Raw genomic sequence first — 14,894 nt, 5'->3', positions numbered from 1 at the left:
AAATATGTTAAAGAAATATCTGCACCCCTATGTTTATTACAGCAATATTCACAATAGCCAAGACAGGAAATCAACCCAAATGCCCAACAACAAATGAATGGATAAAGAAAATGTGGTATATATACACAATGGAATACTATTCAGCCATAAAAAATGAAATATTGTCATTCACAGCAACATGGATGGAACTGGAGGATATTATATTGAGTGAAATAAGCCAAGAACAAAAAGCCAAACATCACATGTTCTCATTCTATGCAGAAGTTTAAAAAGTTGGTTTCACAGAAGTAAAAGGCAGAACGCAGGCTTCTATAGACTACAAAGGGTAGGGGAAAGGGGGGAATAGAGGAAATTTGTTAAAGGGCACAAAATTATAGCAAGGTAGGATGAGCAAGTTCTATTGTTTTATAGTACTGTAGGATGACTATAGTTCACAATAATATATTACATATTTTCAAAGAGCTAGAAGAGGATATTGAATGTTCCCAACACAAGGAAATGTTTGAAGTGAAGGATATGCCAATTACCATGATCTGATTACTACAAATTGTATGTATCAAAATATTACTATGTACCCCATAAATATGTGCAATTATTATGTGTCAATTAAAATTAATATAAATAAGTAAAGCAGAAGCAGGAGAGGAACAGAGAGAGTCCTCATCTAGTTCAACTTTCTAATTCCATTATTTCTGAGATCAACATGCATTCCTTCCCTTGAGTTCTGTAGAATTTTTCACAATCACAATAGTTTTAATCTATTTCAAATTTTGTTTTTGAAAAGTTGCTATATTGTAGTTAAAAAAATGAAAAAAAGAAATACTTTAAATAATAATGACTAAGAATTTTCCCCAAATTAATTTCAGACACTAAATCACAGATCCAGGAAACTCAGGGAACGCCAAGCAGAATAAATGCCAAAAATAACCTACACCTAGATGTATTATTTTCAAATTACAGAAAATCAAATGTAAAGAAATACTTCAGAAAGAAGCCAGAAGGGAAAAACACCTTACCTACCAAGAAGCAAAGAAAAGAATTATACCCAACTTCTCCTCAGAGACCAGGCAAGCAAGAAGACAGCAAAGTAAAATATTTGAGGTGTTGAGGGAAAAAAACTACCAACCTAGAATTTCATGTCCTGCAAAAACTATCCTCCAAAACTGAAGGAGAAATAAAGATGTTCTCAGACAAACAAAAATTGGGGGAATTTGTTGTCAGTAGGCCTGCCTTCCAAGAAATGCTGAGAGAAATTTTTTTAGAGGGAAGTAAAATAATATCAGTCAAAAACTCAGATCTATATCAAAAAGAACACTGGAAAACAAACAAGTGAAGGTAAAATTAAAACTTGCATTTTTCTTATTCTTAATTAATCTAACAGATAACACTTTGTCCAAAATAATGATAGTAACAATGTATTTGATTATGTATGTGTTATGTATAAGAAGAATGAATAAAATAATGATACAAGGAACAGGAAGGAAGGAACTAGGATTATTTTGTTATTGCAAGGTATTCACACTACCCATGAAACAGTATATAGTATTATCCCATCACTACCATGTAAAGACAATGGTTGGTTTGATAGGCTGATGTGTGGGAGTAAAAAAAAAAGAAAGTTAACTTGGATTCATTATAAACGTATGTTGCAAGCTCCAATGATGACTAAAAAAGTAAAAATAGAAATATAACTAATATGCTAAGGAGGATAGAAAATGGCATCATATAAAATGCTCAGGTAAAATCATAAAAGGCAGGAAAAGAGTAGAAGACAAAAATAGGAACAAAGAACAGAGGCACTAAAAGCAAACAGTAACAACTGTGGTAGATATTAATCTAACAGCATCAGTAATCGCTTTGAACATCAATGGTCTAAATGCACCAATTAAAAGAAATTGTCAGAGTAGATCAAAAAGCAAGACCAATTATATGTTGTCTACAAAAAACCTTGAAATCTAAAGATATATATATATATATATGTAGTTTAAAAGAAAAGGGATGAATAAAGATAAGTCATGCTAATACTAATCAAAAGGAAATGGAAGTAGCTATATTAATTTTAAACAGCAATGACTTCAGAGCAAGAAAAGTTATTACATAATGATGTGTTATCATTACGTAATAATACATGAGTCAATTCTCCAAAAAGAAATAATAATCCTTAACATATGTGTACCTAGCAAAAGAGTATCAAAATATATGAGGCAAAAAATGACAGAACAGCAAGGAGAAATAAATGAATCTGCTATAATTGTTGGAGACTTCAATACTCCTCTATTAGAAATAGAGAGATCCAGCAGGCAGAAATTCAGTAATGACATAGCTGAATTCAGTGATAGCATCAATTAACTAGGTATAACTGACATCTATAGATGACTTTTTCTAACAAGAGCAGCATACACACTCTTCTCCAGCTCATATGAAACTTGTACCAAAATAGACCACATTCTGAGCCATAAAATACATCTTAACAAATATAAAAAAATAGAAATTACATAATGCCTGCTTTTAGACCATGATGGAATTAAACTGGAAATGTAAAACAAAAAGGTAGTGGAAAGTTCCAAAATATTTGGAGATTATACCACATACTTCTAAATAATGCATAGGTGAAAAAAGAAACCTAAAGAGAAATTTAAAAATATTTTTAAATAAATGAAAATGAAAACACAATTTATCAAAATTTGTGGATGCAGCAGGAGTAGTTTTTAGAGGGAAATTTATAGCATTGAATGCATGTATTAGAAAATTAAAAAGGTCTAAAATCAATCACCCAGACTCGAACTTTATGAAACTAGAAAATAGAAGAGGAAATTAAATCCAAATTAAGCAGAAGAAAAGAAAATACAAATTAGAACAGAAGACAATAAAATTGAAAATGAGAAAATCAATAAAACTAAAACCTGGTTCTTTGAAAAGATCAATAAACTTGATAAGTCACTGGCCAGACCAAGAAAAAAAGAGAGAGGATACAAGTTGCTAATATCTGATATGAAAGAGGGGACATTACCACAGATGCCATTTACATTAAAATGATAATAACAGAATACTATGAAGAATTCTATGCCCACAAATTTGATAACACAGAAGAAATAAACCAATTCTTTAAAAGACACAACCTGCCAAAACAATTTCGCAGTTTAAACAGGACTATATCTAATAAATAAATTAAAGGAGAAATAGGCAAATTGAACAGGACTATATCTATTAAATAAATTGAATCAATAATTAATAACTTTTCAGGACAGATAGTACGAGGCCTAGATGGGTTCACTGATAAATTCTGTTAAATATTTAAGGAAGAAATTATACCAGTTCTCTTTAATCTCCTTCAGAAACAGAAGCAGAGGGAATGCTTCCTAACTCATTCTATAAGGTTAGCATTATCCTAATAACCAAACCAGAAAAAAAATAACAAAAAAAGAAAACCACAGACCAATATCTCTCATTAATATACATTTTTAAATCCTCAATAAAATATTAGTAAATCAAATTCAAGAATGTATTAAAAGAATTATATTCCATGAACAAGTGGGGTTTATTCCAGATATGCAAGCCTGGCTCAAAATTCAAAAGTGAATTAATATCTTCCATCACATCAATGAGCTAAATAAAAAAAATCATATGATCATTTCCATAGATACAGAAAAAGCATTTGACAAAATTTAACACTCATTTATGGTTTTTTAAAAACTCTCAGTAAACTGGGAAAAAGAGAAACTTTCTCAACTTAAAAAATATCTACAAAAAACTCTACAGCTAGCATCATAATTAATGGTGAGAAAGCAAAGCATCAGAAACAAAGCAAGATGACTCTTTTCACCACTGCTTTTCAACTGGAATTTCTAACTAATGCAATAAGACAAGAAAAAATAAATAAAAGGGATCGAGATCGGTAATGAAGAAATAAAACTGTCTTTGTTCATACATGACATAATTATCTATGTAAAGCATCTGAAAGAATTGACCAAAAAAACTCCTAGAACTAATAAGAAATTGTAGCAAGGTTGCAAAATACAAGGTTAACATACAAAAGTCAATTACTTTCCAATAAGTCACCAATGAACAAGTGAAATTTGAAGTTAAAAACACAATACCATTTATATTAGCATCCCCAAAAATGAAATACTTAGGTATAAGTCTAACAAAATATGTGCAACATCTATATGAGGAAAACTATAAAACTTTGATGGAAAAGAATCAAAGAAAATCTAAGTAAATGGAGAGAGACCTCATTCACATAGGGTGAATGAACATTATCAAAATACCAGTTTTTCCCAACTTGATCTATGGATTCAACACAATCCCAATCAAAATCTCAGCAAGTTATTTTATGGATATAAACAAACTGATTTTTAAGTTTATCTAGAGAGGCAAAAGACTCAGAATAGTCAACACATTATTGAAGAAGAACAAAGTTTGAGGCTTGACACTATTCGACTTCAAGATTTACGATAAAGCTCCAATAATCAAGACAGAATGTTATTAGCAAAAGAAGAGCTAAACAAGTAAATGAAACCAAACAGAGAGCCCAGAAATAGGCTCACATAAATATTGTATTTGGAAACTAGCAAAGGCAATACATTGGAGTCTTTTGAACAAATGGTGTTGGAACGACTGGACATCCACGTGCAAAAATAAATTCAATCTAGATACAGACCTCACACCTTTCACAAAAATAAACTCAAAATGGATCAGTGACCTAAATATAAAAATGCAAACTAAAAACACTCCTAGAAGGTAACATAAGAGAAAGTCTAAGTGATCTTTGGTTTGGCAGTGACATTTTAGCTACCACAGTAAAGGCACAATCCATGAAATAAAAAATCGATAAGCTGGACTTCAGTAAAATTAAAAATTTCTACTCTGTGAAAAATTTCTAAGAGCAGTGGCTCACGCCTGTAATCCCAGCACTTTGGGAGGCCGAGGCAGGCAGATCATGAGGTCAGGAGATCGAGACCATCTTGGCTAACACAGTGAAACCCCATCTCTACTAAAAATACAAAAATTAGCTGGGCGTGGTGGTGGGTGCCTGTAGTCCCAGCTACTCTGCTCCAGAGGCTGAGGCAGAAGAATGGCATGAACCCGGGAGGCGGAGCTTGCAGTGAGCCAAGATCGCACCACTACACTCCAGCCTGGGCAACAGAGCGAGATTCCGTCTCAAAAAAAAGAGAGAGAGAGAGAATGAAAAGACAAGCCACATAACTAGGAAAAAATACAGTCATGCCTTGTTACCTCTGGGGGATTCCATCACCCCATGGATACCAAAATCCACAGATGCTCATATTCTTTGTATAAAATCACTTAGTATTTGCATATAACCACCTGTATTTTTTAAATCATCTCTAGATTACTTATAATACCTAATACATTGCCTGTATATCACTACATCCTGTGGATTCTATGTAGTAAGGCAAATTCAAGTTTTGCTTTTTGGAACTTTATGGAATTTTTCCCAAATATTTCCAATCCATAGTTGGTTGGATCCACAGATATGAAAGCCGTGGATACAGAAGGCCAACTGTATTTGCAAAAGACATATCCGATAAAAGACTGTTATCCAAAACACACAAAGAACTCTTAAAACTCAGCAATATGCAAGCAAACAACCAGACTAAAAAACAGGTCAAAAATCTTAACAGGAACTTTACCAAAGAAGATACATATGGAAAATGTAGCCCAACGTGAGCAACGCAGAAGACAGGTGATTTCTGCATTTCCATCTGAGGTACCAGTTTCATCTCACTAGGGAGTGCCAAACAGTGGGTGCAGGACAGTCGGTGCAGCGCACTGTGCGTGAGCCGAAGTAGGGCGAGGCATTGCCTCACTCGGGAAGTGCAAGGGGTCAGGGAGTTCCCTTTCCTAATCAAAGAAAGGGGTGACAGAGGGCACCTGGAAAATCGGGTCACTCCCACCCTAATACTGTGCTTTTCCAATGGGCTTGGAAAACGGCACACCAGGAGATTGTGTCCCGCACCTGGCTTGGAGGGTCCTACGCCCATGGAGTCTCGATGATTGCTAGCACAGCAGTCTGAGATCAAACTGCAAGGTGGCAGCGAGGCTGGGGGAGGGGTGCCCGCCATTGCCCAGGCTTGCTTAGGTAAATAAAGCAGCCAGGAAGCTCGAACTGGATGGAGCCCACCACAGCTCAAGGAGGCCTGCCTGCCTCTGTAGGCTCCACCTCTGGGGGCAGGGCACAGACAAACAAAAAGTCAGCAGTAACCTCTGCAGACTTCAATGTCCCTGTCTGACAGCTTTGAAGAGAGTAGTGGTTCTCCCAGCATGCAGCTGGAGATCTGAGAAGAGGCAGACTGCCTCCTAAAGTGGGTCCCTCACCCACGAGCAGCCTAACTGGGAGGCACCCCCCAGTAGGGACAGACTGACGCCTCACTCAGCCGGGTACTCCTCTGAGACAAAACTTCCAGAGGAACGATCAGACAGCTGAATTTGCAGTTCACGAAAATCTGCTGTTCTGCAGCCACCGCTGCTGACACCCAGCCAAACAGGGTCTGGAGTGGACCTCTAGCAAACTCCAACAGACCTGCAGCTGAGGGTCCTGTCTGGTAGAAGGAAAACTAACAAACAGAAAACACGCCCACACCAAAAACCCATCTGTACATCACCATCATCAAAGACCAAAAGTAGAAAAAACTACAAAGATGGGGAGAAAACAGAGCAGAAAAACTGGAAACTCTAAAAAGCAGAGCGCCTCTCCTCCTTCAAAGGAACGCAGTTCCTCACCAGCAACGGAACAAAGCTGGACGGAGAATGACTTTGACGAGTTGAGAGAAGAAGGCTTCAGACGATCAAACTACTCCAAGCTACAGGAGGAAATTCAAACCAATGGCAAAGAAGTTAAAAACTTTGAAAAAAAATTCGCCAAATGTATAACTAAAATAACCCATGCAGAGAAGTGCTTGAAGGAGCTGATGGAGCTGAAAGCCAAGTTTCGAGAACTACGTGAAGAATACAGAAGCCTCAGTAGCCAACGTGATCAACTGGAAGAAAGGGCATCAGTGATGGAAGATGAAATGAATGAAATGACGTGAGAAGGGAAGTTTAGAGAAAAACGAATAAAAAGAAATGAACAAAGCCTCCAAGAAATATGGGACTATGTGAAAAGACCAAACCTACATCTGATTGGTGTACCTGAAAGTGACAGGGAGAATGGAACCAAGTTGGAAAACACTCTGCAAGATATTATCCAGGAGAACTTCCCCAATCTAGCAAGGCAGGCCAACATTCAGATTCAGGAAATACAGAGAACGCCACAAAGATACTCCTCGAGAAGAGCAACTCCAAGATACATAATTGTCAGATTCACCAAAGTTGAAATGAAGGAAACAATGTTAAGGGCAGCCATAGAGAAAGGTCGGGTTACCCACAAAGGGAAGCCCATCAGACTAATAGCTGATCTCTCGGCAGAAACTCAACAAGCCAGAAGAGAGTGGGGTCCGATATTCAACATTCTTAACCCAGAATTTCACATCCAGCCAAACTAAGCTTCATAAGTGAAGGAGAAATAAAATACTTTACAGACAAGCAAATGCTGAGTGATTTTGTCACCACCAGGCCTGCCCTAAAAGACCTCCTGAAGGAAGCTCTAAACATGGAAAGGAACAACTGGTACCAGCCACTGCAAAAACATGCCAAATTGTAAAGACCATCGAGGCTAGGAAGAAACTGCATCAACTAACGAGCAAAATAACCAGCTAACATCATAATGACAGGATCAAATCCACACATAACAATATTAACTTTAAATGTAAATGGGCTAAATGCTCCAATTAAAAGACACAGACTGGCAAATTGGATAAGGAGTCAAGACCCATCAGTGTGCTGTATTCAGGAAATCCATCTCACGTGCAGAGACACACATAGACTCAAAATAAAGGGATGGAGGAAGATCTGCCAAGCAAATGGAAAACAAAAAAAGGCAGGGGTTGCAATCCTAGTCTCTGTTAAAATAGACTTTAAACCAACAAAGATCAAAAGAGACAAAGAAGGCCATTACATAATGGTAAAGGGATCAATTCAACAAGAAGAGCTAACTATCCTAAATATATGTGCACCCAATACAGAAGCACCCAGATTCATAAAGCAAGTCCTGAGTGACCTACAAAGAGACTTAGACTCCCACACAATAATAATGGGAGATTTTAACACCCCACTGTCAATATTAGACAGATCAATGAGACAGAAAGTTAACAAGGATACCCAGGAATTGAACTCAGCTCTGCACCAAGTGGACTTAATAGACATCTACAGAACTCTCCACCCCAAATCAACAGAATATACATTCTTTTCAGCACCACACCACACCTATTCCAAAATTGACCACACAGGTGGAAATAAAGCTCTCCTCAGCAAATGTAAAAGAACAGAAATTATAACAAACTGTCTCTCAGACCACAGTGCAATCAAACTAGAACTCAGGATTAAGAAACTCACTCAAAACCACTCAACTACATGGAAACTGAACAACCTGCTCCTGAATGACTACTGGGTACATAACGAAATGCAGGCAGAAATAAAGATGTTTTTTGAAACCAATGAGAACAAAGACACAACATACCAGAGTCTCTGGGACACATTCAAAGCAGTGTGTAGAGGGAAATTTATAGCACTAAATGCCCACAAGAGAAAGCAGGAAAGATCCAAAATTGACACCCTAACGTCAAAATTAAAAGAACTAGAAAAGCAAGAGCAAACACATTCAAAAGCTAGCAGAAGGCTAGAAATAACTAAAATCAGAGCAGAACTGAAGGAAATAGAGACCAAAAAAACCCTTCAAAAAATTAATGAATCCAGGAGCTGGTTTTTTGAAAAGATCAACAAAATTGATAGACCACTAGCAAGACTAATAAAGAAGAAAAGAGAGAAGAATCAAATAGACGCAATAGAAAATGATAAAGGGGTATCACCACTGATCCCACAGAAATACAATCTACCATCAGAGAATGCTACAAACACCTCTATGCAAATAAACTAGAAAATCTAGAAGAAATGGATAAATTCCTCGACAAATACACCCTCCCAAGACTAAACCAGGAAGAAGTTGAATCTCTGAATAAACCAATAACAGGATCTGAAATTGAGGCAATAATCAATAGCTTACCAACCAAAAAGAGTCCAGGACCTGATGGATTCACAGCCAAATTCTACCAGGGGTACAAGGAGGAACTGGTACCATTCCTTCTGAAACTATTCCAATCAGCAGAAAAACAGGGAATCCTCCCTAACTCATTTTATGAGGCCAGCATCATCCTGATACCCAAGCCTGGCAGAGACACAACCAAAAAAGAGAATTTCAGACCAATATCCTTGATGAACATTGATGCAAAAATCCTCAATAAAATACTGGCAAACCAAATCCAGCAGCACATCAAAAAGCTTATCCACCATGATCAAGTGGGCTTCATCCCTGGGATGCAAGGCTGGTTCAACATATGCAAATCAATAAATGTAATCCAGCATATAAACAGAACCAAAGACAAAAACCACATGATTATCTCAATAGATGCAGAAAAGGCCTTTGAAAAAATTCAACAACGCTTCATGCTAAAAACTCTCAATAAATTAGGTATTGATGGGATGTATCTCAAAATAATAAGAGCTATCTATGACAAACCCACAGCCAATATCAGACTGAATGGGCAAAAACTGGAAGCATTCCCTTTGAAAACTGGCACAAGACAGGGATGCTCTCTCTCACCACTCCTATTCAACATAGTGTTGGAAGTTCTGGCCAGGGCAATCAGGCAGGTGAAGGAAATAAAGGGTATTCAACTAGGAAAAGAGGAAGTCAAATTGTCCCTGTTTGCAGATGACATGATTGTATATCTAGAAAATCTCATCGTCTGAGCCCAAAATCTCCTTACGCTGATAAGCAACTTCAGCAAAGTCTCAGGATACAAAATCAATGTACAAAAATCACAAGCATTCTTGTACACCAATCACAGACAAACAGAGAGCCAAATCATGAGTGAACTCCCATTCACAATTGCTTCAAAGAGAATAAAATACCTAGGAATCCAACTTACAAGGGATGTGAAGGACCTCTTCAAGGAGAACTACAAACCACTGCTCAATGAAATAAAAGAGGATACAAACAAATGGAAGAACATTCCATGCTCATGGGTTGGAAGAATCGATATCCTGAAAATGGCCATACTGCCCAAGGTAATTTATAGATTCAATGCCATCCCCATCAAGCTACCAATGACTTTCTTCACAGAATTGGAAAAAACTACTTTAAAGTTCATATGGAACCAAAAAAGAGCCCGCATCACCAAGTCAATCCTAAGCCAAAAGAACAAAGCTGGAGGTATCACGCTACCTGACTTCAAACTATACTACAAGGCTACAGTAACCGAAACAGCATGGTACTGGTACCACAACAGAGACATAGATCAATGGAACAGAACAGAGCCCTCAGAAATAATGCCGCATATCTACAACTATCTGATGTTTGACAAACCTGACAAAAACAAGAAATGGGGAAAGGATTCCATATTTAATAAATGGTGCTGGGAAAACTGACTAGCCATTTGTAGAAAGCTGAAACTGGATCCCTTCCTTACAGCTTATACAAAAATTAATTCAAGATGGATTAAAGACTTAGATGTTAGACCTAAAACCATAAAAACCCTAGAAGAAAACCTAGGCAATACCATTCAGGACATAGGCATGGGCAAGGACTTCATGTGTAAAACACCAAAAGCAATGGCAACAAAAGCCAAAATTGACAAATGGGATCTAATTTAAAGAGCTTCTGCACAGCAAAAGAAACTACCATCAGAGTGAACAGGCAACCTACAGAATGGGAGAAAATTTTCACAACCTATTGATCTGACAAAGGGCTAATATCCAGAATCTACAATGAACTCAAACAAATTTACAAGAAAAAAACAAACAACCCCATCAAAAAGTGGGCGACAGACATGAACAGACACTTCTCAAAAGAAGACATTTATGCAGCCAAAAAACACACGAAGAATGCTCATCATCACTGGCCATCAGAGAAATGCAAATCAAAACCACAATGAGATACCATCTCACACCAGTTAGAATGGCCATCATTAAAAAGTCAGGAAACAACAGGTGCTGAAGAGGGTGTGGAGAAATAGGAACACTTTTACACTGTTGGTAGGCCTGTAAACTAGTTCAACCATTGTGGAAGTCAGTGTGGCGATTCCTCAGGGATCTAGAACTAGAAATACCATTTGACCCAGCCATCCCATTACTGGGTATATACCCAAAGAACTATAAGTCATGCTGTTATAAAGACACATGCACACATATGTTTATTGTGGCACTATTCACAATAGCAAAGACTTGGAACCAACCCAAATGTCCAACAACGATAGCCTGGATTAAGAAAATGTGGCACATATACACCATGGAATACTATGCAGCCATAAAAAATGATGAGTTCATGTCCTTTGTAGGGACATGGATGAAACTGGAAACCATCATTCTCAGTAAACTATCGCAAGGACAAAAAACCAAACACCGCATGTTCTCACTCATAGGTGGGAATTGAACAATGAGAACACATGGACACAGGAAAGGGAACACCACACTCCAGGGACTGTTGTGGGGTGGGGGGAGGGGGAGAGGGACAGCATTAGGAGATATACCTAATGCTAAATGATGAGTTAATGGGTGCAGCACACCAACATGGCACATGGATACATATGTAACAAACCTGCACATTGTGCACATGTACCCTAAAACTTAAAGTATAATAATAAAAAAAGGAAAAAAAAAAGAAAATGTATATATTTATGGAAAATAAGCATATGAAAAGATGGTCTACATCATATGTCATCAAAGAAAGGCAAATTAAAACAACAATAAGAACCACTACACACCAAAGGTGAGGAGTGGAGCAACAGGAACTTTCATTAATTGGTAGCAGGAATGCAAAGTAGTACATCTACTTTGAAAGACAGTTTGGCAGTTTCTTACAAAACTAAGCAATCTCCTACCATGCAATCCAACAATCATGCATTTTGGTATTTACCCTAAGAGTTGAAAACTTAGTTCCATACAAAAACCTGTGCATGGGTGTTAATTGCAGCTTTTTTCTTAATTGCCAAAACTTGGAAGCAGCCAAGATGTCTTTTACCAGGCAAATAAATAAACTGTGGTATAGTCGAACAATGGAATATTATTCAGTACTAAAAAAAAAGAGCCATTAAGACATGGAAAGTCACAGGGGAACACTTAAATGCATATTATTAAGTGAAAAAAGCCAGTCTGAAAATGCTGCATACTGTAACATTCCAATTATATGACACTCTGGAAAAGACAAAACTATGGAGACAGTATACCAGGATTGCCTGGGGTTAGCCGGCAGGGAAGGATGAATAGGTAGAATAGAGATGATTTTTAGGTCAGTGAAATTACTCTGTAAAATATTATCATGGTAGAGACATGTCATTGTGCATTTGCCTGAAAACATTCACATTCAACCCTAAGAGTGACCCCTAATGCAAACTTTGGACTTTGATAATGTGATAATGATGATGTTTCAATGTAGGTTCATTAATTGAAACAAATGTACCACTCTAGTCAGGTATGTTGATAATGGGGGAGGCTTTGCACGTGTGGGGGCAGAGGTTATATGGGAAATTTCTGTACTTTCCACTCAGTTGTGCTATGATCCTAAAACTTCTCTAAAAATATAAAGTCTATTAACTTTTCTTTTCTGTTTCAATGTTAATTAAAATGGCAAGCAAAAATTTTGGAGACAATAGAGTTGAGAGAGGATATAGAAAATAAATCATTAACACCTATTAAGATCTGCTTATTAAAAAGAGCTCTGGGATAATAATCTAGGTTTCAAAAGTTGAATAACAAATTTTTTTGAAGAGGCCATTGGTTTTGTTTAGTGATCCCATTCTTAAAATAAGTACTAAATAAGTATAGAAATAATTTCAGAATGAAAAATTTATTAACACTCTTAAATATAATATCATTTAGATAACACAGATAATGCATGAGACAATTCAAGATCCAAAAATGTAAAACCTATATGGACATCAAGCACTCCCCTACTAGAATTATTATTAAAAGATAGACATTACCTAAAGCATGATTCTCCTTGCTAGTTTGCAGCATTAATGAGTTGTTTGGTTGAACAGCACCCTCCGCTTCTGAATATATGCATTTTGAAAAAGACATAGGGGGTAGAGAGAGAAATATGCATTAATAGATCTGACTCCTAGTTAAAATAATATTTTTCACATTCTTCAGACTATTTTTATATTGCATTTGCCAATGAATATCTAAATTATGACAGCCAAGCAAAAGTCTTGGCAAAATTTGTCCCAGTATAAACTTTTCACTTGCTCTTCCTGACTCTGGCATAGTCCTGCTTTAAGCCCAGAGTGCCCATCACCCCCCTCTTGCTTTATATTCAAGTCTTCTTCCAGGCTTATATGCATTTAGTCTATCTCTGAGTGTGGAAGAAATTAGTTTACTATCTTCTACAGGCTTTTCAAGCACCAATGAGGAGGTAAAAAAAGTTTATTGGGGACTATTGATTGGATGCTGGTATGGAATAAAAGGATTTTCCTAAGCATTGTTGAAATCACATCATAGAATCTATGATGGGAAAAAGGTCCCCAACCTTTTTGGCACCAGGGACCCATTTCAAGGAAGATTAATTTTTCCACGGACAAGGGGGAAGGGAGCACGATGGATCTCTGATGAAACTGTTTCACCTCAGATCATCAGGCATTAGTTCAATTCTCATAAGGAATGCACAACCTAGATTCCTGGCATGCACAGTTCACAATAGGGTTCATGCTTCTGCGAGAATCTAATGCCTCCAACTGATCTGACAAGAGGTGGAGCTCAGGCCGCAATTCTCACTCACCTGCCGCTCACCCCATGCTGTGCGGCTCAGTCCCTAACAGGCCAAGGACTGGTACCAGTCTGCAGCCCCAGGGTTGGGGACCCGTGATATAGACAATGGCCAATTAAGTTCACATTTCTGCAGGGCAAGCTCTTAGTGAGAATTCGTAGTACACATCTTTTAAGCAGCAATTTTTGGCAAAGTACCCTGCTAGGCACAGAGATATCATAATAAACAATATCCCCTTTTTTCCAAGAGCTTAAGATCCAGGAGAGGCAGTAGCTAGGGAAACAATTATAATGCACAGTTTTCAGTGCAATGATCGAAGTTGCATGTGATGTATAGAAGTTTAAAAGAAGAGATGTTTAAATTCCAGGAAAACAGGAGTAAGAGATTGGGCATGCTTTCCTACAATAAGTAATTTTTTAGCTGGATCTAAGTACATGAGGAGTTTTCCAGCAAGACAGAAGGGAAAATGCAAACAAAAATAATGGCATTTAAAGGAGGTACAAAGCCAGATAAAAATTTACAAGAGTTATAAATATTTTAGTATTGCCATGAAGTGAGAAAACCTGGATGTGTAATTGGAGTTGAGGCTGGATATTGGCAGGTTCTAACTGTGCAAGGCACAAAGCTCCTAGAATGTGCTCACAAGGAAAAGATACACTCATAGCTTATCTATAGTGAGTGTATCTGACTAGCAAAGAGACACCATTTAGAGTAAAATTTAACGCTCAGTGTTTTTCTGGAAAAATTTTGAATCTAGTGCCCCTTTCAGCTAACATTTTAACAAACTGTTCTTTTAAGATAATGTATTGAATGAGTATAATAGGAATAGATTTTGGGTAATTTGCCTATGTTCTTTATGTCCATCTCTCTATAACTAGCAGATATTATTTTCATTTTACAGATAAAGAAATGTAGATTAAGTGTTTAAGCAATTTGACCAAGACTACCTGGCTAGTAAGCTGCTTCAGTTACCCAATTATGAATCTTAGTGCAAGTAAGCCTTACTGCTATGAGTAGA

The 14,894-nt window shown here is 37.1% G+C and overlaps 1 protein-coding gene across 1 annotated transcript in view; it reads right to left on the bottom strand.

Moving 5' to 3' along the window:
* The window catches only part of CD200R1 (CD200 receptor 1), a 62,402-nt gene that overhangs the window by 19,722 nt on the left and 27,786 nt on the right, over nt 1-14,894 (bottom strand). Inside the window, exon 3 of the mRNA XM_058437509.1 lies at nt 13,095-13,163. Coding sequence (XP_058293492.1) covers nt 13,095-13,163 — 69 coding nt within the window. The remainder of the gene's footprint in view (nt 1-13,094; nt 13,164-14,894) is intronic.

Source organism: Hylobates moloch, unplaced genomic scaffold, assembly GCF_009828535.3.
Source record: "Hylobates moloch isolate HMO894 unplaced genomic scaffold, HMol_V3 SCAFFOLD_4, whole genome shotgun sequence".
In the NCBI taxonomy this organism is placed as follows: domain Eukaryota; kingdom Metazoa; phylum Chordata; class Mammalia; order Primates; family Hylobatidae; genus Hylobates; species Hylobates moloch.
This window is presented reverse-complemented; position numbering and strand designations above follow the sequence as displayed.